The sequence below is a fragment of the Eretmochelys imbricata genome, chromosome 11, assembly GCF_965152235.1.
Source record: "Eretmochelys imbricata isolate rEreImb1 chromosome 11, rEreImb1.hap1, whole genome shotgun sequence".
NCBI classification, from domain to species: domain Eukaryota; kingdom Metazoa; phylum Chordata; order Testudines; family Cheloniidae; genus Eretmochelys; species Eretmochelys imbricata.
The window spans coordinates 31,904,050-31,927,758 of NC_135582.1; the positions used below are offsets into that span (position 1 = coordinate 31,904,050).

Consider the following 23,709-nt stretch of genomic DNA (forward strand, 5'->3'; position numbering starts at 1 on the left):
CATCAGCAGAATTGAACATGCAGAGCTCATCAGCAGCGGTGACCATGATGGAGTCCCAGAATCGCAAAAGAGCTCCAGCATGGACCGAACGGGAGGTACGGGATCTGATCGCTGTATGGGGAGAGGAATCCGTGCTCTCAGAACTCAGTTCCAGTTTTTGAAATGCCAAAACATTTGTCAAAATCTCCCAGGGCATGAAGGACAGAGGCCATAACAGGGACCCAAAGCAGTGCCATGTGAAACTTAAGGAGCAAGCCTACCAGAAAACCAGAGAGACAAACGGCCGCTCTGGGTCAAAACCCCTGACATGCCGCTTTTATGATGAGCTGCATGCCATTTTAGGGGGTTCAGCCACCACTACCCCAGCTGTGTTGTTTAACTCCTTAAATGGAGATGGAGGCAACAGGGAAGCAGGTTTTGGGGACGAGGAAGATGATGATGATGAAGTTGTAGATAGCTCACAGCAAGGAAGCGGAGAAACTGGTTTTCCTGAAAGCCAGGAACTGTTTCTCACCCTGGACCTGGAGCCAGTAGCCCCCGAACCCACCCAAGGCTGCCTCCTGGACTCGCCAGGTGGAGAAGGGACCTCTGGGGAGCGTACCTTTTAAAATAGTATATATGGTTTAAAAGCAAGCATGTTTAATGATTAATTTGCCCTGGCATTTGCGGCTCTCCTGGATGTACTCCCAAAGCCTTTGCAAAAGGTTTCTGGGGAGGGCAGCCTTATTCCGTCCACCATGGTAGGACACTGTCAAGGTTCCTTCCCCACTCTGAACTCTAGGGTACAGATGTGGGGACCTGCATGAAAAACCCCCTAAGCTTATTTTTACCAGCTTAGGTTAAAACTTCCCCAAAGTACAAACTATTTTACCTTTTGTCCCTGGACCTTATTGCTGCCACCACCAAGCGTCTAACAATATAACAGGGAAAGAGCTCACTTGGAAATGTCTTCCCCCACCCAGAATGCCCCCAAGCCCTACACCCTCTTTCCTGGGGAAGACTTCATAAAAATCCTCACCAATTTGCATAGGTGAACACAGACCCAAACCCTTGGATCTTGGATATTAATCTTTACAGGTTAATAAGGAAAAGACAACACAGACAGAGAGAAACCTTTGTTTCCCCCCACCCCAGCTTTAAAAGTGTCTTGTCTCCTCATTGGTCATTTTGGTAAGGTGCCAGCGAGGTTGTCTTAGCTTCTTAACCCTTTACAGGTGAAAGGGTTTTTCCTTTGGCCAGGAGGGATTTAAAGGTGTTTACCCTTCCCTTTATATTTATGACAGACACTTTACCACTCCAAGCTGGTAGCACGTACTTGGGAATCATTGTAGAAAAAAGTATTGCAGTGTATGTTTGCTGGCGTTCAAACAACATCCGTTCTTTATCTCTCTGTCTTATCCTCAGGAGAGTGATATCATTCATGGTCACCTGGTTGAAATAGGGTGCTTTTCTTAAGGGGACATTCAGAGGTGCCCGTTCCTGCTGCACTGTTTGCCTGTGGCTCAACAGAAATGTTCGCCACTGTTAGCCATGGGGAGGGGTGAGGGGCTAGCCATGTGGTGGGGGGAGGCAAAATGTGACCTTGGAACGAAAGCACATGTGCTTTGTATGTAATGTTAACAGCAAGGTTTACCATGAAAGAGTGTACCCATTGTTCTATAAAATGTGTCTTTTTAAATACCACTGTCCCTTTTTTTTTCTCCACCAGCTGCATGTGTTTCAAGGATCACAGGATCTTCTTCTTCCCAGAGGCTAGCAAAGATTAGAAGGCAAAAAAAACGTAGTCTCAATGAAATGTTCTCTGATGTCATGCTGTCCTCCCACACTGACAGAGCACAGATGAACGCGTGGAGGCAGACAATGTCAGAATGCAGGAAAGCACAACATGAATGCAAGGAGAGGTGGGGGGCTGAAGAGAGGGCTGAAGCTGAAAGGCGGCGGCAGCGTGATGAGAGGAGGCAGGATTCAATGCTGATGCTGCTGGAGGATCAAACTAATGTGCTCCAGCATATGGTTGAGCTGCAGGAAAGGCAACTGGAGCACAGACCGCCGCTACAGCCCCTGTGTAACCAACTACCCTCCTCCCCAAGTTCCATAGCCTCCTCAGCCAGATGCCCAAGTACGCGGTGAGGGGGCCTTTGGCTACCCAGCCACTCCACCCCAGAGGATTGCCCAAGCAACAGAAGGCTGGCATTCAATAAGTTTTAAAGTTTTAAACTTTTAAAGTGCTGTGTGGCCTTGTCCTTCCCTCCTCCTTCCCGGTGCTTCTCTCCTCCACCACCCCTCCCGGGCAGTTATCCCCCTATTTGTGTGATGAATTACTAAAGAATGCATGAATGTGAAGCAACAATGACTTTATTGCCTCTGCAAGCCGTGATCGAAGGGAGGAGGGGAAGGTGGTTAGCTTACAGGGAAGTAGAGTGAACCAAGGGGTGGGGGGTTTCATCAAGGAGAAACAAACAGAACTTTCACACCGTAGCCTGGCCAGTCATGAAACTGGTTTTCAAAGCTTCTCTGATGTGCACCGCGCCCGCCTGTGCTCTTCTAACTGCCCTGGTGTCTGGCTGCGCGTAACCAGCGGCCAGGCGATTTGCCTCAACCTCCCACCCCGCTATAAACGTCTCCCCCTTACTCTCACAGATATTGTGGAGCACACAGCAAGCAGTAATAATAGTGGGAATATTGGTTTTGCTGAGGTCTAACAGAGTCAGTAAACTGCACCAGCGCACTTTTAAACGTCCAAATGCATATTCTACCATCATTCTGCACTTGCTCAGCCTGTAGTTGAACAGCTCCTGACTACTGTCTAGGCTGCCTGTGTATGGCTTCATGAGCCATGGCATTAAGTGGTAGGCTGGGTCCCCAAAGATAACTATTAGCATCTCAACATCCCCAATGGTTATTTTCTGGTCTGGGAAGAAAGTCCCTTTCTGCAGCTTTTGAAACAGACCAGAGTTCCTGAAGATGTGAGCGTCATGTACCTTTCCCAGCCATCCCACACTGATGTTGGTGAAACGTCCCTTGTGATCCACCAGTGCTTGCAGCACCATTGAAAAGTACCCCTTGCAGTTTATGTACTCGCTGGCTTGGTGCTCCGGTGCCAAGATAGGGATATGGATTCTGTCTATGGCCCCACCACAGTTAGGGAATCCTATTGCAGCAAAGCCATCCACTATGACCTACATGTTTCCCAGGGTCACTACCCTTGATATCAGCAGATCTTTGATTGTGTTGGCTACTTGCATCACAGCAGCCCCCACAGTAGATTTACCCACTCCAAATTGATTCCCGATTGCCCGGTAGCTGTCTGGCATTGCAAGCTTCCACAGGGCTATTGCCACTCGCTTGTGAACTGCGACGGCTGCTCTCATCTTGGTATTCATGTGCTTCAGGGCAGGGGAAAGCAAATCACAAAAGTTCTATGAAAGTGCCCTTACACTTGTGAAAGTTTTGCAGCCACGGGGAATCGTCCCACACTATGCAGTCCCACCCTCTGTGCTTGTTTCCCGGGCCCAGAATTGGCGTTCCACCACATGAACCTGCCCCATTAGTACCATGATGCCCGCGTTGCCAGGTCCCGTGCTTTGAGAGAAGTCTGTATCCATGTCCTCATCACTCTCGTCACCGTGCTGACGTCGCCTACTCGCCCGGTTTCGCTTTGCCAGGTTCTGGTGCTGCATATATTGCTGGATAATGCACGTGGTGTTTAATGTGCTCCTAATTGCCAAAGTGATCTGAGCGGGCTCCATGCTTGCTGTGGTATGGCGTCTGCACAGAAAAAAGGCGCGGAACGATTGTCTGCCATTGCTCTGACGGAGGGAGTGGCGACTGACGAGATGGCTTACAGAGTTGGTTTACAGGGAATTAAAGTCAACAAAGGGGGTGGCTTTACATCAAGGAGAAACAAAAACAACTATCACACAGAATGGCCCCCTCAAGGTTTGAACTGAAAACCCTGGGTTTAGCAGGCCAATGCTCAACCCACTAAGCTATCCCTCCCTCTGGTATTTCAGGCAGGACTGAATCTCTATTAAAGTTTGCAAGGTGCCCCTGACAGACCTCACCAAAATGATTGTTGGCTGTTGATTTCAAGGAGGGGGGAGCAAATGAATACAAAACAAATCTGGTCTATTTCTTGTTTTGATCCACTCCATGTATCTTTTACATCTTTGGCTGGCAGCAGATGGTGCAGTAGGACTGCAAGCCATCCACATCTCCTGGCTACTCGGCAAAAGATGGTGCAATAGGACTGCTAGCCATCCTCATCTCCTGCCTGCTCACCATAAGATGATACAATAGGACTGCCTGCAGGACTAAAGAGAATGACCTGCGAATACAGACTAACAGGGCTGTTACTCTGTGACCTGGTCAAGTCACTCCTAATTTAGTCCCTGCACCCATGTCTGCCCAGGCACTCCTGACCGACCTTACCGAGGCGCCATGAGCACCTCGGACATGATGAGGATGGTTTTCAGGCCTATTGCACCCTCTGCTTCCACAAGGCAATGGGTTGCTGCTGCTGTGTAGCAATGCAGTACCGCATCTGCCAGCACCCAGGAGACATACGGTGACAGTGAGCTGAGCAGGTTCCATGCTTGCTGTGGTATGGCGTCTGCACAAGTAACTCAGGAAAAAAGGCGCAAAATGATTGTCTGCTGTTGCTTTCACGAAGGGAGGAAGGGGGCCTGACGACATGTACCCAGAACCTCCTGTGACAATGTTTTTTGCCCCATCAGGCATTGGGATCTCAACCCAGAATCCCAATGGGCAGCGGAGACTGCGGGAAATGTGGGATAGCTACCCACAGTGCAACACGCCGGAAGTAGATGCTAGCCTTGGTACTGTGGAAGCACTCCGCCGAGTTAATGCACTTAATGCACTTAGAGCATTTTGTGTGGGGACACACACAATCAACTATATAAAAACGATTTCTAAAAAACCGACTTCTATAAATTCGACCTAATTTCGTAGTGTAGACATACCCTTAGGCTTGAATAAAGACTGGGAGTGGATGGGGCATTACACAAAGTAAAACTATTTCCCCATGTTTACTCCCTCCCCCGCTGTTCCTCAGACATTCTTGTCAACTGCTGGAAATGGCCCACCTTGATTATCGCTGCAAAAGGTTGTTTCCCCCCCCAACCCCCGCTCTCCTGCTGGTAATAGCTCACCTTACCTGATCACTCTCTTTACAGTATGTATGGTAACACCCATTGTTTCATGTTCTCTGTGTATATAAATCTCCGCACTGTATTTTCCACTGAATGCATCCGATGAAGTGAGCTGTAGTTCACGAAAGCTTATGCTCAAATAAATTTGTTAGTCTCTAAGGTGCCACAAGTCCTCCTTTTCTTTTTATGGTAAGTACCGTACTCTCATTTTAACAAGGGAAGCTTAATTTACTATTCATTGGAATGAGGAAAGGACAACATATATGCAGATCTGTTGTCCCCTTGCTTATCAGAACTGTAAAGTGACTCTTGAAGGAGAATGGAGCACCCCTTGAAAATACAAATACAAATGAAAGGATGGTTCTTTTTTGCCTTGCACCTTGTGTAGCAATTAACACTTCTAACAAGTAAATACAAAACTGGTATAAAACCACCACCATTAAGGTAAGTGAGATTTCTGCTTGGTAGCATTTTATATCCACTGTTTTGAAGATATAATTGACTACATAAGGTGCAAGGCAACCAGGAATTAAGAGGAAAATATTTTGTACATAGTGTTACTTATTACTTAAGTGTCATATGGAGATGCATTAATAAGAATAAAGATAATATTCCAAATAGAATTTTTAAAAATAGCATGTAATGTGACAGATGGCTGTTTAGTTTTCTTACACTCCATTAGAGATTAAAAACAACATTTTCATAACAGAAAAAAAGAAAAAAATAATCTGTTATGACAACTTTGATATATTTGCATTCAAAGATCACCCACACTAAATTAAGACTAATGCTTCCCTAACTGAGGAAGTGCCAAGAGTTATAAGGAGTTTTTGAATCAAAATACTAGAAAGTAATACATCTTGCTTCACATAAAGTGCATTTAATGCCATAAAATTCTAACACTTATATATTGTGTGACAGTATTAATTAGGTGCAAATTTAGTGTCAACATTAAAATGTAATTCAGATACACATGAAATGACAGTATAATGTATAAATGTCCATCTCAAAACAAGTGTTCCATGAACAGATATCACTGACCTCAAGTCCATTTTTGCCCCCTCATTGAATTTAATGGATTTATATTTCAATACATCTTTCAAACAACCCATGATTATGCAGATTGCTCCCTTCCCACCAGTACTTGAAAGATAAAACTAAAAGCTAAACAGTATGTTTACTACTAATTATGTATATACAATATTAGTATGATGCCCTCAACTGTGGCCAGTCGAGCTGGTGCAACAGTCCTCAGTAGACTAAGCATGTTTGATAAGGATGATTCATATTATATTTAATGTTATGCAAGGACCTAAAACAAACACCAGAAATTCTAATGCACTGAAAATCATTGATTTGATTACTCCACTGTTTTCTAGAAGAAATCCCGAAAAGCAGAAACTCAGTTAGTCTGCAACACAGAGAAGTTTGTGTGTTCAGGATATACTCATCTGAATGATAAAAACAAAATTAAGCAATTTTTAGCCAGTCAGGAATGTCAGTGTAGTTTCGGCAAAACAGACAAATGGGCTTCTATGACCCAAGATGCTAAAATATATCCATATTAGATTAGGCTTCCTGATAAATTCCATTTTTTATCGTCTCTACCAATGAACACCCAAATGTGCTACCTATAACCATTAAAATAAACCCAACAAAAAGCATGGTACTGTTTAATACAATAGCTTTCCTTACCATGGAAACAACTTCATTGTACAAGCAGCCCTTGAGGAGCCAATCACTGAAGTAAGGGAAGATCATTATTTCTGACTAATGTAACTGAGTGGCCACTATCTTCAGAATCTTCATAAAGACCCTGATGATGGCAGAGATTCTGAAAGGGAGCACTCAATATTGAAAGTGCCAACTACAATATAAAGAAATCTCATGAGATCGATGCTTTGTGATGTTAATGTATACATTTTGTAGGTAGAGGGCCACAGAGTAGTCTCTTGGATCTAGAGATGGAATTATAGCTGCGATAATTACCATTCTGAACATGAGTTTTGAAGAAAACAGTCAGCATTTTGAGATCCAAGGTGGGCCTCCATCCACCCTTTTTGCGGGGAACCAGAAAGTACCTGGAATAGAACCCCTTCCCTCTGCGTTGGGCAGGAACTGTGTCTCTGGTTCTTATGTGGAGAAAGGAGAGGACTTCTTGTCTCAATAGATGTTCATAACATGGGTCCCTGAAAAGGAATAGGGAAGAGGGGTTGGGTGGAGGAATAAAAGTGTAATGGGTGGAATAGCCTGATGATATAACCTCCAATACTCATCTGTTGGAAGTAATCTGCACCCATGAGGTTTAGAAATGAGAGCAAAAATCCATAAAGGTTCAGCTTTAGATCCTGAAGGTGAACAGTTTTTGACCATGAACCAATACATCAAAATTGTCTAAGCATCAATTAGGAAAGATGACTAGTAGTAGTAGAAGTAGTGGATGGTTCGCTCTTCTGGAGCCTACGTCTCTTCTTAGACGCTTCTGAAGACCTACGCTAGACAAGGAATTGGACTGGGATCTCTCAGCCATCTCTGACCATCTGAATCTTTTTATTTGCAGGTGTGTAGATACTAACGGACCAGAGCGTTGTTCTTGAATTCTCGACAGTGTTCAAAATTCATCCAAGGACTCACTGAAAAGCTTGAGCCTCTCAGAAGGAAGGCTCTCAGTGTGTTCTGGAGCTCCCTCAGGAATTCCAAGGATTGGGGCCAAGAGGCACTATGCATGACAATCACTGTAGAAACAGAGCAAGCTACTCTGTTCGCTGCATCAAAGTCCTCACTAGTAAATGGCCCTCCATGATAATTGCCTGAAATTGCTTCCAAAAAGTCTGAGAAGGATACAGTCAACAAAAGACTTATATTTGTTGTAGTTTGTGCAATTATACTTGGCCATAAAAACTTGGTAGTTGCTGATCCTAAATTGCAATGTCATAGAAGAGTACCACTTGCAACCAAAGAGATCCATGTGGTTTTCATCCTTATCATATAGGATTGCTTTTATTGTGTTGCCTGCCATGCTCATTCACAGCATCAATGAACAAAAATTGTTGGGTGAACAAAAATTCAGAGCCCTTAGTTGGAACATAATACTTTTTGTCTGCTCTTCTATATGTTGAAGGTGGTCGGGGTCTGCCAGATTGTTTTGGCAGGTTCAAACAGATTCTCATTCAGACAAGGTTACCTGACCAGACGTTGCAGTGTGAAGAATGTCCAAAAGTTTATGTTAAGTCTTGCAACCCTCCTCTAAGAGAATCTGGAGCTAGTCATCCTCTTCATCAGCTCCTGGAACTGTTTAAAAGAATACACATAAGCGGGCTGAGGGAGTATCACTGCTTCATCAGATGATGAGGAGGAAGATATGCTAGTTTGTGGTGTCATGTTCTCATCAGTCCTTGCTCTCGTTCCTCAAAAGACTCCTTGTGAAATGGAAGTAGGTTGGCAGGAACAGGGGATTGCTGACTGCTGTCTGTGGCACTCCCCCTGGGCATAACTGGGTGCTCTAGAAAATTGTTGCTGATAGGCAGCCCATGCCTTGAAGCATTTCTTTCGGAAAAAAATGTCAAGAGAGGCAGCTTTGGGTTGGTAATCGAGCAAGCCTCATATTGAAATCTGAGAGTCAGAAGAAGGTGTCACAGATATAGAATTTTCCTGCAATATTGTTAGGAGATCCTAATATAGTAAGTTTATGTATCACTGTGGGCCAGGGATTGTATGTAATTCCATGCGGGAGGGTGATCACAGCCCTGCAGGAACTAAGAACGTTAGGGGGTGATTAGGCAGATTCACTCAGGTTGTAACACCTCTCGAGTGGTTTCGCCATCTGGAGAGGCTCACATATACTGGTTCAAACTGGATTCTCTGGAGACCACAAAAAGAAAGCTCTCTTGGATAAATAGCCAGTCTTTAAATTGACTCAGGGCTTTCTTTTTGATACAGCAAATGGATAGAACCTTATGTCCCAAAGGAGGGCCCCCACCCGTAGTCCTTCCAACCTTACCCTGACACCTGACAGATCCAGAGACTGGAGTTGGGGTGACCTTTGATAAGCTTTTTAGCATGAGTGTAGGTCTTTAATTCCTTTGAATATGTTTTCTCTGTAATGCTTTCACCTTAAGAATAAACATGCTTACTTATAAAGGACTGTGTGGTAACTTATTACAGTGGACATTTATGCTCTTTATAGCCCCTGAAGAGAGAGCAAAGCACAGACGCTGGTCTGTTTAGGTGGTCTGGCTTGCTGGAAATGATAGTATAGGCAGGGAATGGAGCAGCCTGGAAAAACCCATCAGGAAGAAGAGAGAGGTGACAGTTGGCAGCTGGAAGCCTAAAAGTAGGTGCCTTTTCTGGACCACAGAAGAGAAAAAATACTTGTGCAGTTGCCCTGAACTGTGCGAGTAAGAAGATAAGAATGGCCATATTGGATCAGACCAATGGTCCATTTAGCCCAGTATTCTGTCTTCTGACAGTGGCCCTTGCCAGATGCTTCAGAGAGAATGAACACAACCGGGCAATTATTGCATCCCAGTAGCTGGCAGTCAGAGGCTCGTATCCTCTTCATGGACAGGGGTTGTGATGAGGGAAGTTGTCTGTCTCTTTTCATGAGTACCAGAGAGCTAGACGGTACCAAAGAAAGATGTGGTATTGGTTATGTACAAGGTTCTCATACAGAATGATTCAGTGCCCATTAGTTGAAGGTACTCAGGTTCATCTGAGATAAACAAGTCTCCGGAGAATCTAAACTCCTGTGGTGCTCGGTGGATCTGAGCTGAAACCTAGCGAGGCTCTGTGGTGGTAGGCAGTGGCATTGAGGATGACCTTTGCTTCTATGGTACGGATCTATCACCTTGTAATGCAGATTGAATACCTGTGGTAACATGGGAGGAGGACCCACAGTCAGTGCCACTTTGAAGCAGAGTTCTTGGGATCACTAATATCTTGATAGTTTCAGGGAGGTAATGAAGCTGACTTTGGTACTAAGGAATACTGGGTACCATGTGGCTCAGAAGATCCGGGCCTTAGCTGAAGAATCCTCAGTTCAAGGGAACCTGGTGGGATGTGAGGTCTCCAGAACAGTAGGTCTTTGTGGTGACCTAGGCTTCTTGACACCAACTTTTCTTTGAGGAGACCTGGAACTCTTCTCCAAAATCTTGGTGTTGTACACTGTGGTTATGTCCTGCAAAAATATAGCAGGTGAGCAGACTGAGGAGGTTGATAGCATACTGTGCTCACTGGAGGAGAGCTGTATAGGGGTGGTTGTGGGGTATCTGGACCCATATTGGAGGCAGGTTGAAGGGAGAGCTCCATCATGAGAAGCCTAATCTTAATCTCCCTATTTTTTCTAGACCCAGTCTTAAACCCCAAACAGATTTTATGCTCATGGGACATGAGTGTCCCCTAAGCAGTGGATACAGTGAGAGTGATAGTCACTAACTGGAATAGAATCCCAGCAAGTGAGGCCATGTTTAAGTCTCAGGCATTTAGGCATATCCTGAGGATAAAAACTCCCAAAGGGGAAAGCTCCCTTGGGGAAGGAGGGAAAGATCTGACAAAGAAATCTCCACAAACAAAACTAAAAGTTACTGAAAACTAAAGATAACAAAGCCTAACAATAAATGAAGACTAAAGCTATCCTTAAAAGGGTAATCGAGCTAGAAGAAGGTAATACAATACCCTCCTTTCAGGCAGAGGCGATTGAGAAGGAACTGAGGGCATTTTGTCCAACGTTCATAGGGCATGAGGATAGCTAGGGCACATGTATGGACCAACAGGCACCGCTACCAAAAGTCTCTCTGATCAAAGACCATGCACACCTGAAGTGGAAGACCCAAAGGTACATTACTTGAAGAAGATTGTTCTCATTCACCCGGTGGATGAAGACCAGTGACTAAAAGTTGCTTTTCTTCCTCCCTAGCTTTCATGTAACAAGAGAATTTTCTAGTGTACCATTAAATTAAAAATGGCTGTGTGGAAACAGTGGCAAAGGTCCCTAGTTATGACTATAGCATGGTTGCAATAGTATATTAAAGAAGAACACTAGAGCGAGACAAAACCGTTGTTTATAAACCTTCAAAATAACTCTTTGTTCTTGATCTTTTTGTTTCACTTTTTCTCAGACACTGTTTTTCATCACATGAATGTTTGAGGCTACTTTGGGTGTGAATATCCATATTCATACACAAATTTGAGTGTCTGCATAAGAATACCACAGGAAGTGACCTCCCCTGCTTATAATACTCTAGCCATTATGTCTGGGAGTAGAAACAGTACCATCTGAAGTTAGTGACCAATAGTTCATGTTGTAGTTGAGGTAAATACTTTGCAAAACTAGAGGCTATAAGAATTTCTATTACAGTGTTTGCAAATTATTTGCAATTCTGCAAATATATTTGTAATTATTCAAAGAGTAAAAAGGGCTACATTAATCAGAAAGTTGTTTGCTACAATTAGTTTGCCCAGCTCTAATAGACACGAAGTGTTCCCACCATGATAGCTGGTAATTGTGTTTGGTAGCTTATTACTAGGGTTCAAATTGTTGTCATATGATGGAGATAAAGGAAGCTTTTTGTACCTTCCCAGAGGTACCTGTTCACATTTTCAGGCTACTATAATTGACTAATTTGACGATTTATAGTGCTAAAGCTGACAATTTTGCATGGGATGCAAGAGGAGAAAAAAACCCCAAGGATTCATCTTCATTCTTGGTAAAGAAAGATTTTAAGACCTGCCAATTTTATTTATTTTAAATAAAATCACTCTCAGATTCTATCGTTAGAAGGGAACATTATGATCATCTAGTCTGACCATCTACATAGCTGGCCATAGAACCACACCCAATAATATCTCCATCAATCTCATAACTCTAAATATATCTTTCAAAAAAAATCCAGTCTTGATTTCAATATTTCAAGTGACAAGAATCCACCATGTCTCTAGGCAAATTGTTCCAATGACAAGTTACTCTCACCGATGAATCTCCACCTTCATGAGGAGAGAGATGGAGAAGTTCTTTAGGTCTCCAAAAAGGGATCTGGAGGACCTTCCTGATCCACTTATGATTTTCAAATGCCAGTTCCACAGCTCCATGCCAAGGTTCATCAGTTTCTCATAGGCAAACATTCAGAGAAAGTGTGATTCAGCCTCTGGGGATTCATACTTTTCCCTTCATATACACTAGGGGTGTTGCACATATCCAGGCAGAATATCCTGGAACATATAGTTTTAGTTTAGCTTCTGTAAATATCCAACATATCATCTAAAATGTGAGAGTTTGAGTACACTACAAATAATATTTAAACAGATACCACACCTCTCCAGATGCCAAGAGATGTCAGACTTTCACCACGGTGAAAACATGGCCCAAATTATAAATGTGGCACTTGCTTTCATACATATCTTTCCTCCACAGAAACGTCTATAACCATTATTTGGTTTCAGAACTGAAACATGGCAATTGTCCTATACATAATAACTCCTCTCAGGCAGCTGCTTCCTCTGAAGCAGATTTACCAAGAGTTAATCCCTAGCTTTGTATCTTCTAAAGAATATAAACAACTCATAAGGGAAGTTACCCTTTTCAACTCATAATCCCCAGATATCCTTTACAATAGCCACAACAATGTAAACTGCATGCACTGTTGAATCTGCACAGACAGACAGACAGACTGCAATACCACTGAATGAGATGTCAACTTCCCCAGCATGTCAACCATATGATTGCTGATTGTTGTACCAGACACATGTAACTAATGTGCTCATACAGAGGGGCTAGATTTCCTTGATATACTGTGATATTTTATTCATCTGAAAGGACACTGCACAGTATGCACATTTTGAATATACAAATAAGTAGTTTAATACTCAATTCCTCTTTCAATTATTTAGATAATTTAGACATTTGCCTGTATCCTTAGAAGTTGAGGTTTAAAAGGTGTTTACAGATTCAGCAGTCTGATTGTGGCATATTTCAGGATTTTCTATAACAAAATAGATGTCCCAGCAGCAGTAAAGAGGGGGATTTAATTGAATAAAACTCCATAATCCATCATCTCAAATTAAAAATGCTACCTACCAATAGTAGCCTCAATTTCACAATTCGCTGTTTCCTCAACTATGCAGTTTGGTAGTTTTCATTATCTGTAATATTTACTTATTTTTTCATTTCTTAAATAAGAAACAAAACACTCATTTATTCAAACTCTATCAAGATAAGGAATAACAGCCACCTCACCATCTGAGCCTGACTTTTACCTCTTATAAATCTCTTTCATCCATCCACTGACAGGGAGATTTTACTCTTTCCTTGGAGTTATAAGATCTAAATATAAGATGGTTTCAGAGTAACAGCCGTGTTAGTCTGTATTCGCAAAAAGAAAAGGAGTACTTGTGGCACCTTAGAGACTAACCAATTTATTTGAGCATAAGCTTTCATGAGCTACAGTTCACTTCATCGGATGCATACTGTGGAAAGTGTAGAAGATCTTTTTATACACACAAAGCATGAAAAAATACCTCCCCTGACCCCACTCTCCTGCTGGTAACAGCTTATCTAAAGTGATCACTCTCCTTACAATGTGTATGATAATCAAGTTGGGCCATTTCCAGCACAAATCCAGGTTTTCTCATCCCCCACCCCACACACAAACCCACTCTCCTGCTGGTAATAGCTTATCTAAAGTGACCACTCTCCTTACAATGTGTATGATAATCAAGGTGGGCCATTTCCAGCACAAATCCAGGGTTTAACAAGAACGTCTAAGGGGAGGGGGCGGGGTAAGAAAAAACAAAGGGAAATAGGTTACCTTGCATAATGACTTAGCCACTCCCAGTCTCTATTCAAGCCTAAATTAATTGTATCCAATTTGCAAATGAATTCCAATTCAACAGTTTCTCGCTGGAGTCTGGATTTGAAGTTTTTTTGTTGTAATATCACAACTTTCATGTCTGTAATCGCGTGACCAGAGAGATTGAAGTGTTCTCCGACTGGTTTATGAATGTTATAATTCTTGACATCTGATTTGTGTCAATTTATTCTTTTACGTAGAGACTGTCCAGTTTGACCAATGTACATGGCAGAGGGGCATTGCTGGCACATGATGACATATATCACATTGGTGGATGTGCAGGTGAACGAGCCTCTGATAGTGTGGCTGATGTTATTAGGCCCTGTGATGGTGTCCCCTGAATAGATATGTGGGCACAGTTGGCAACGGGCTTTGTTGCAAGGATAGGTTCCCGGGTTAGTGGTTCTGTTGTGTGGTATGTGGTTGCTGGTGAGTATTTGCTTCAAGTTGGGAGGCTGTCTGTAGGCAAGGATTTGTGAGAGTATTGGGTCATCCTTCAGGATAGGTTGTAGATCCTTAATAATGCGTTGGAGGGTTTTAGTTGGGGGCTGAAGGTGATGGCTAGTGGCATTCCGTTATTTTCTTTGTTAGGCCTGTCCTGTAGCAGGTGACTTCTGGGAACTCTTCTGGCTCTATCAGTCTGTTTCTTCACTTCCGCAGGTGGGTATTGTAGTTGTAAGAATGCTTGATAGAGATCTTGTAGGTGTTTGTCTCTGTCTGAGGGGTTGGAGCAAATGCAGTTGTATCACAGAGCTTGGCTGTAGACGATGGATCAGGGTGAAAGCTGTGGTGTGGTCAGGGTGAAAGCTGGAGGCATGTAGGTAGGAATAGCAGTCAGTAGGTACCCACATCAGTAGGTATAGGGTGGTGTTTATGTGACCATCGTTTATTAGCACTGTAGTGTCCAGGAAGTGGATCTCTTGTTTGGACTGGACCAGGCTGAGGTTGATGGTGGGATGGAAATTGTTGAAATCATGGTGGAATTCCTCAAGGCCTTCTTTTCCATGGGTCCAGATGATGAAGATGTCATCAATATAGCGCAAGTAGAGTAGGGGCATTAGGGGATGAGAGCTGAGGAAGCGTTGTTCTAAGTCAGCTATAAAAATGTTGGCATACTGTGGGGCCATGCGGATACCCATAGCAGTGCCGCTGATCTGAAGGTATACATTGACCTCAAATGTAAAATAGTTATGGGTAAGGACAAAGTCACAAAGTCCAGCCACCAGGTTAGCCATGACATTATCAGGGATAATGTTCTTGACGGCTTGTAATCCATCTTTGTGTGGAATGTTGGTGTAGAGGGCTTCTACATCCATAGTGGCCAGGATGGTGTTATCAGGAAGATCACCGATGGATTGTAGTTTCCTCAGGAAGTCAATGGTGTCTCGAAGGTAGCTGGGAGTGCTGGTAGCGTAGGGCCTGAGGAGGGAGTCTACATAGCCAGACAATCCTGCTGTCAGGGTGCCAATGCCTGAGATGATGGGGTTCACCTGCACATCCACCAATGTGATATATGCCATCATGTGCCAGCAATGCCCCTCTGCCATGTACATTGGTCAAACTGGACAGTCTCTACGTAAAAGAATAAATGGACACAAATCAGATATCAAGAATTATAACATTCATAAACCAGTCGGAGAACATTTCAATCTCTCTGGTCACGCGATTACAGACATGAAAGTTGTGATATTACAACAAAAAAACTTCAAATCCAGACTCCAGCGAGAAACTGTTGAATTGGAATTCATTTGCAAATTGGATACAATTAACTTAGGCTTGAATAGAGACTGAGAGTGGCTAAGTCATTATGCAAGGTAACCTATTTCCCCTTGTTTTTTCCTACCCTGCCCCCCCGATGTTCTTGTTAAACCCTGGATTTGAGTTGGAAATGGCCCAACTTGATTATCATACACATTGTAAGGAGAGTGGTCACTTTAGATAAGCTATTACCAGCAGGAGAGTGGGGTGGGGGGAGGTATTTTTTCATGCTTTGTGTGTATAAAAAGATCTTCTACACTTTCCACAGTATGCATCCGATGAAGTGAGCTGTAGCGCATGAAAGCTTATGCTCAAATAAATTGGTTAGTCTCTAAGGTGCCACAAGTACTCCTTTTCTTTTTGTAAATATAAGATGCACACACACACACACTTATATGAAAAAAGGGGGAACACACATAATTCTGAACTATGTTTGGAACAGCTATCTACATTTTAAGACTCCATAATTCTATTTCAGGGTTCTCAAAGTCAGATGAGAGTAAACTGAGGGCTTCTCTACACATCAGACCATGGCAAGCTGGGGTGTGGGTGAACACTAGCCTGCCAAGCTCTAACTGTTTACGTGCACCCTGCTGAAACAGGACTAGCTCAAAGCACTCTAATGAACTGTTAATGTGCATCAGCAGGGTGCACGTGAGCAGTTAGAGTATGGCACGCTAGTGTAGGGTAGATTCACACACCAGCTTGCCACAGTCTAATTGTTCATGTAGACAAACCCTTTACAAAGTACTCTATAGTTATCAGAATTTTGAAACAAAATTATAGCCTTGTAATTAAACATTTGGTCTCTACTAACCCTAAAATAAAATAATATTTCTAAAAAAAGTTATACAGTACTAATGTTGCCAATTCTCGCCATATTTGTTGTTACTATTTTTACCACTGTAACCTGTACAAGTTTTAGACATGGACCAGGACCCCACTGTGCTAGGTGCTCTACCAGAACAAAACAAAAAACAGTCTTAAAGCCCTATCTCTTGGGGGCAGCTGATTCTCATTTTTTAATGGTCCCTTTAAAATAGCTCCAAACTAGTTTTTATAATATGTCTTCATGGTAATCTATTGCTGCAATGATCTGCACTTCATGAAAAGATTAGGACTCTGCTGTGCACGTGTGTTTATATTTTAGATTTCCCTAAGGAAGGAAGTGCAAATGTTTTTTCCTAATGTGAAGTAATTACCATTCAAAAATAATGTTCAAAGAAATTTCTATCCATATAATGACGAAGTCAGTGAAGATAACATTTGCTATACGTCATACTGTTGGTTCATTAATCCATAAAGAATTTTGCTTATTATTTCAGTAAGTTCTTTTGAAAAGAGTTGCAATTCTCTCTGCTGTGCAAATAATTATTGACTATTTAATCCCATAGATCTGGATAATGAGTCAACTATGTATTGTACTCAACAAAAGAAATAATTCTCCTGCTAAAAGGAACTACAGTCTCTGGAGATAACAGAACACAGAACAGTTTTTTATCCTGCCCTCAAAAAATGAATCAAAACAGATTTTATTACCTGGATATTATGTTTAACTGTTGATCAATCTCTTGAAGTTTAGACCAATATTCATCTGCAAATTTATGGAATTCATTAAGGACTGAAGACTTCAGATCGGGGTATGGGCATTCCAAGGCCAGTAACTGTGAAGGAACTTCATGAAAAAGGCCAGTTTTCTCTTCAAAAGAGTATATTAGTACCTGAAAGAAAAAAATCAGTTATCAGTGGTCTAATACATTTTTTATGTTGTGGAGTAACTCAATTAATTTGGAAATGTGACCATTCTCTTACTTTATTCTTACAGTCTTCAAGTTCTTGTTCCAAAGCCAATTTTTCTTGATTAAGTATTTCCAAAATTGTTTTCTGTTGTTCCTTCACAAAGTCTACCTAGTTTTATGAAATATTAACAGTTAAGACTGATATTTTTCATATCAAAACTGTCATTTAGAAGCAAAGCCTAATTTTCTTCTACCATACACTAGTTTTACACAAGTGTAACTTCCACAGAATTAATCCAGATTTATACTGATGTAAGTGTGAGGATAATCAGATGCACGGAGGTTGATCATGGCCTTAAAAATTAATAGCTACAATATTTTCAGATAGTATATGCATCTTAAGGTTACATTTCACACTTCTTTTAAAAGGCTTTGAAACTTTTGCTTCCCTCCCTCAAAAAAATAATAAGCAAAAGAAAATATTATAAAATTCAAAACAGCAACAAACTGTAGAAGTGAAGTTACCAACCTGCTCTAACACCTTGACTGGAATGAACTCATATTCCATGCAGGATTTCTGTGAAGGGTAGCACTGCATTTCAGACAGCCTGCATTTCAAATCCTCTCTCAGTTGCCAGATGGGATCTACCGTATTTGTTTGATATGTAACCAGTTCCTTTGATAATTTATGTGCTATAGACAGTTAAACATAAAGCTTTCTCAAAAAAAAAAAAAGACAAATATTTGCTAAATTGTTCTGTAATTTATCTGTAATGGTCAATACATTTGTTTTTAAAAACCCACTTAAATTAATCAAGAAATCAAGTGAAAATTCTTACCAAAGTCTGACATATCCAAAAGAAGTTCACATTCAAGGCTCCCTTCATCAAGGAAAGTTTGTATTTCTGTTTCCACATTATGTCTGAAATGTATAATTGGAACATATGCATAAACTTTAATTTCTTACTCATATAAACAAAGATAGAAAACAACCACTGCCCTACACACAATTCATGTGATAACTGAATAGGGGGAAGACTCTGTATAGAAGGCAACTAGGTGAGCTGGGGCAGAGACGAGGCAAGTCAGCAGAATACAAGATACATATCAGGCTCTCTGGCACCATGCCTATTCCAAAGAAAAGACCGTCTTCCTTTGGATTCCCCTCTGTCATGTCAATCCCTGGAGGCAGCCCCATCCAGAGGGGTCCCTGATACTGCAACTCCACTGGGGCTGCACTGTTTCTGAGTGACAGAAGCAAGGCTTGGGGACACAGAATTAGAGAGTAGGCATGATATCTCCATACAGATGGCATGGGACCTCCCACTGATTCTCTATGATCCACAGTAAGACCCTCTACTAGTCATTCAGCGACCTTGCTAGGCAAAAATGAAAGTATTCTACAACAGCAGTAGGATACTTTAACTTTAGGCTGCTCTACAAGAGAAGAATAGAATAAGTCTCCTTTGCATTCAACATGTGCAGGGAAGGGGTTGGGAAGACAACTTGAACTACACTCTCCTACAAGAGATTTCCAGGATTAAAAACTGATCTGAGGTTGGTTATGGAAGCTACCATCCCTTGGAGAAGAGTGATGCTACTGATCAGTGGAGTGTGGTGATGAATGCAGACCCTGAAAGCATTAAGGGTTCATTTCTACTTGAGTTTTGTATCCAAAGTGCTTGCAGGATCAGGCATAATGTCATCTAAACACTTTGGGGGGAAATAAAACCTAGCAGGTAGTCAAATATATATTTTCAAGGAAAAACCTGATGGTATTTCCATATTTTACCTCAACAAAACGAAGAAATAGCTTCTGAAGTACATTAGCAGTGCAGTGGCAGCAAGAAACTTATTTACCATTATTAATTAGGGCCAAATCATGCCTTCAGACATAAGTAATGACCATACCACTCTTTTTGAAATAAGTGAGAGTTGCATATCATATCTGAGAACAGAATGTGACCATTTATAAAGAATTAAACATTAGAGGCTCTGGGGTGGGCCAATAGTCCAGTAGGTTCTAGGCTGCTCACATATTGATTGATAGCCAAATATTGGCTGTGAGCAGTGGTGAGCTGGAGCCAGTTCGCACTGGTTCGTGCAAACCGGTTGTTAAATTTTGAAGCCGGTTTAGAACCGGTTGTTAAAGGGGTTCGACAAACTCCAGCCCACGGGCCACATGCAACCCGCGGGACTGTCCTGTCCGTCCCGCCTGAGCTCTCGGCTGGGGAGGCTCCCCTGAGAATTTCTACTCACCCGGCAGCCTGCAGTCCTTCGGCAGCAGGTCCTTCAGTCACTCCAGGTCTTCGGCGGCACGTCATTCACTCGCTCCGGGTCTTCGGTGGCAGGCCCTTCAGTGCCGCCGAAGACCCGGAGCGATTGAAGGAACCAGTTCTTCAGCTTCTGGCAGCTCATCACTGGCTGTGAGTATGAGACTGAGACAGAACACCCCACCCTCCCCCTCTTTACCTATCTTCTTCTTATCTGTAAACTCAGTTTAGATGTGGGTAGTTACAATCTCCCACTCTTTTCAAATACTCTGCATCTACTGCTGTTCGATTACTTTATCTTTTTCTTTCAAACAAGCAGTCTATACCAACATTTTTGCTATCAAAGCATTTCTTTTATAATCTCTAAGATTCCCCAGTTCTTACCTGTTCTCACTCAATCGTTTATGCTCTTGCCACCAGATCTGGTGGTGCTGTTTCAGCAGCATTTGTTCTTTGTTAGTTTTTGAAGCTTGTTCTACTTTTTTAACCTATGTAAAAAAGGAAAAAGAAAAAATTCTTACTAGTATTCAAATTAGTTTGATATATTTACAAAATGGCTTCCCCAAATAAACTTTTAATACTAGGTTGTATGAACCTATGTGCCTCTGCAAGCACATCTTTGTGAGGAATGGAGCTGACTGAAAATTTCAAACAAATTTTTCTTATAAAAAATGACCTTGGAAATTTTCATGAAGACTTTACTTTAGTTTTCCCATTTTTGGATGAAAATTAAATAAAGGAAAAGCTAAAAAAAAGGTCAGTTCTTTTTAAAAAATATCCCCCCCCCCACCTTTAAATCTTTCTGCTCCCCCTCCCCTTATTCAGTGGCAAAATGGAAAAAGGGAAGGGGCAGCAAAAGAGAGAGAGAGAAAGAGAGAGGGGAAGAAGGGAAGTTGACACCCCCACTCCATGTAAAATAATTTTTTTAGCTGAAAATGTTCAAAGAATTTTGATGAATGAAAAATCATTTCTATTGGAAATATATAGAACAAAAAAGTGAAAATTTCCAAATTTTTCACAAAAAATTATTTCTACTTTTCAACCAACTCTAGTGAGAAACAACATTTTGATCTAAATTGAGAAATTGCTCCTATCTCCTAGGCGCTTGTTTTCTTCCTCCTCCTCAGTGCACACAACTGAACCAGTGATACAAGCAATCCATATAAGGGAGGAAGGAGGAAATGTATAACTCTTCCGTCCCTGCGAGGGTGAATAAGGCAAGTGATAATTTAGCCCTTTGCTAACTAGCATAACTTTTTATCCATCCAGTGATAAAGTAAAAACCCTATTTTAAAACTAATATTTTTCACTTTAAAAACTAGCAAATATTTAAGTCCTTCAAACATAGCTGAGTTCAAAATATCTTTGAGCAGAGTCACTTTTAGTTTTCTACAAGTTACCTTCACCTCATATAATGCCAGATTGTTGAGCTTTTTCTTACATTATGAGCACTTATGTAATCTTATTGAAGTGAATGGGGCTGTGACGTTGCACTCCATATGTTTATGGAAATATGCTTATGAGGGTGAATATAATGTAACTGAACTATGCTTTATACAAAAGGTCTCTTGTAAGGTATCATTACAAAGCTTATAATCTACTGAGGATGTTCATCCTATTTGTATGAATGTATCATTTTTGTATCTGAAGCTAGAAATATGAAATATTACTCTGAAGTCATATGGTAATTATGCAAAGTGTAGGCCATTAATGGTGGTTTAGAATCTTGATGGCTCCCATTGACCAGGACAATTGGTTGTTAATGGCTCTGTTTACTTGTAAGCCTTCCTGTATATGCAGGTGCCAGCCAGTGAGTAATGAAGTCTCACAGGACATGTGAACATATCACATGATACTGGAATCCATCTTAAACCTGGTGCTTTTCCATTTAGAAGGAAGGGTGGGAACCCAGAAAAAGACAAAGGATTCCCGCCTTGTGCCAAAGATAAAAAAGGGGGTGGAAGAGAACAAAGGGAGCTGCAGTCATGGGAAAAAACCTAGTTACCACCTGAGCTGGAACTAACAAGAATTGTACCAGGGGAAAGGAAAGGGCCCAGACTAGGAAGGAGTCTAGTCTGTGAAAGAAGCTTATTGGAACCTCTCTGAGGGTGAGATTTACCTGTATTCAGTTTCTTAATGTATTAGGCTTAGACTTGCATGTTTTGTTTTATTTTGCTTGGTAACTTACTTTGTTCTGTCTGTTACTACTTGAAACCATTTACATTCTACTTCTATATTTAATAAAATCACTTTTGCTTATTAACAAACCCAAAGTAAGTGATTAATGCCTGGGGGAGCAAACAGCTGTGCATATATCTCTATATAGAGAGCGGACAAATTATGAGTTTACCCTGTATAAGCTTTATACAGAGTAAAACGGATGTATTTGGGGTTTGGATCCCATTGGGAGCTGGATGTCTGGATGCTGAAGATAGGTAACCTGCTGAGTGGTTTTCAGTTAAAGCCTGCAGCTTTGGGGGTGTGGTTCAGACCTGGGTCTGTGTTGCAGACTGGGGTGTCTGGCTCAACAAGGCAAGGTTCTGAAGACCCAAGCCATCAGGGAAAATGGGCTCAGAGGTAATTCCAGCACAACAGGTGACAGTCTCAAGGGGGTCTCTGTGACCGAACCCATCAGAGGGGCTACTTATGTGTGATTAATAACATCACCAAGGGCTTCACAATCTGTCCCAAAAGAAGGCTTACAATGAGAACTGCCCTAATTTAATACACATAAGGCTTGTCTAAACAGTGCTTTTGTCTGCACCTGAGGGGTGTACATTTTAGTCCATACTAGCATGCTAGTATTGCACGCTAACTGACCTGTGTCGACCCTACTGGCAGGCACCAAAAGTTCCCTAGTGCACATTAATGGATTCACATTTCAAACAGTTAACATGTACTAGGGAACTTCTAGTATGTGCCAGCAGAATCTGCATAGACCAGTTAGTGTGCAATGTGCTAGTATGGACTAAAATTTACATCCTTCTAATGCAAACTAAAGCAACACACAGACCAGGGGTCTCAAAATCTTGGCCCGTGGGCCATCTGGAGCCCAAGAACCTCCCCACTGTGGCCTGTGGAGGAGAGATGCATGCAGACACACTGCCAGCAATGTTGGCTGCAGGCAACGCCCCCTGCAGCTCCCATTGGCTGGAGGAGATGGACAGAGATACCATCACTAGTCACAGGGCAGAGTCAGCGATGGAGGCAGTGTCACTTTTTTCCACAATGAATATAAACAAATCAAAATACCGAACACAACTATCTGATGCACACCTTGCTGCAATCCTGAAGGTTTCAACTGCTCAGTCACAGAGGCCAAACATCAACAAACTGACAGCACTGAAGCGTTGCCAGGTGTCTGGCAAACACTAAACACTCTCTGACAGGAGAAGAATTGTATAAAGTTGTATAACGGTTTTATTATTTCTAAGAAATTTGAAATAAAAAAATACAATTTAAACGTTTTCTTTTCTGAACACCATCTTCAGTGACATTATTGGCCCACTGGGAGGATTTGAGGACTGGCACTGGCCCTAAGATAAACTGAGTTTGAGACCCCTGACATAGACAAACCCTAATATAAACAATGATATAAAGGAGTGATATCTTTATCATCCTCAGGATAATATAAAAGATGAAGTACAATACAACATACTTTAAGTACATAAAAATCATGGAAATGTAGGGTGAGAAGGGACCACATGAGGTCATCTAGTCCAGCCCCCTGCACTGAGGCAGGACCAAGTACACATAGCTGAGGGGCTCTAAACTGGGGGTCATGACCTCTCAGGGGTCACGAGGTTATTATGTGGGGGTTGCGAGCTGTCAGCCTCCACTACCAAGACCTGCTTTGCCTACAGCATTTAGAATAGCGTTAAATTTGAAAAATGTGTTTTTAATATATGAGGGGGGGGTGTCGCAC

The 23,709-nt window shown here is 42.0% G+C and overlaps 1 protein-coding gene across 1 annotated transcript in view; it reads right to left on the bottom strand.

Annotated features, from left to right (window-relative positions):
* Positions 1–23,709, bottom strand: part of CCDC148 (coiled-coil domain containing 148) — a 123,594-nt gene that overhangs the window by 81,099 nt on the left and 18,786 nt on the right. Inside the window, exons 3-7 of the mRNA XM_077830510.1 lie at positions 20,169–20,272; positions 18,351–18,433; positions 18,041–18,204; positions 17,585–17,680; positions 17,312–17,493 (exon numbers count right to left, since the gene is read on the bottom strand). Of these exons, the coding sequence (XP_077686636.1) occupies positions 17,312–17,493; positions 17,585–17,680; positions 18,041–18,204; positions 18,351–18,433; positions 20,169–20,272 (629 nt within the window). The remainder of the gene's footprint in view (positions 1–17,311; positions 17,494–17,584; positions 17,681–18,040; positions 18,205–18,350; positions 18,434–20,168; positions 20,273–23,709) is intronic.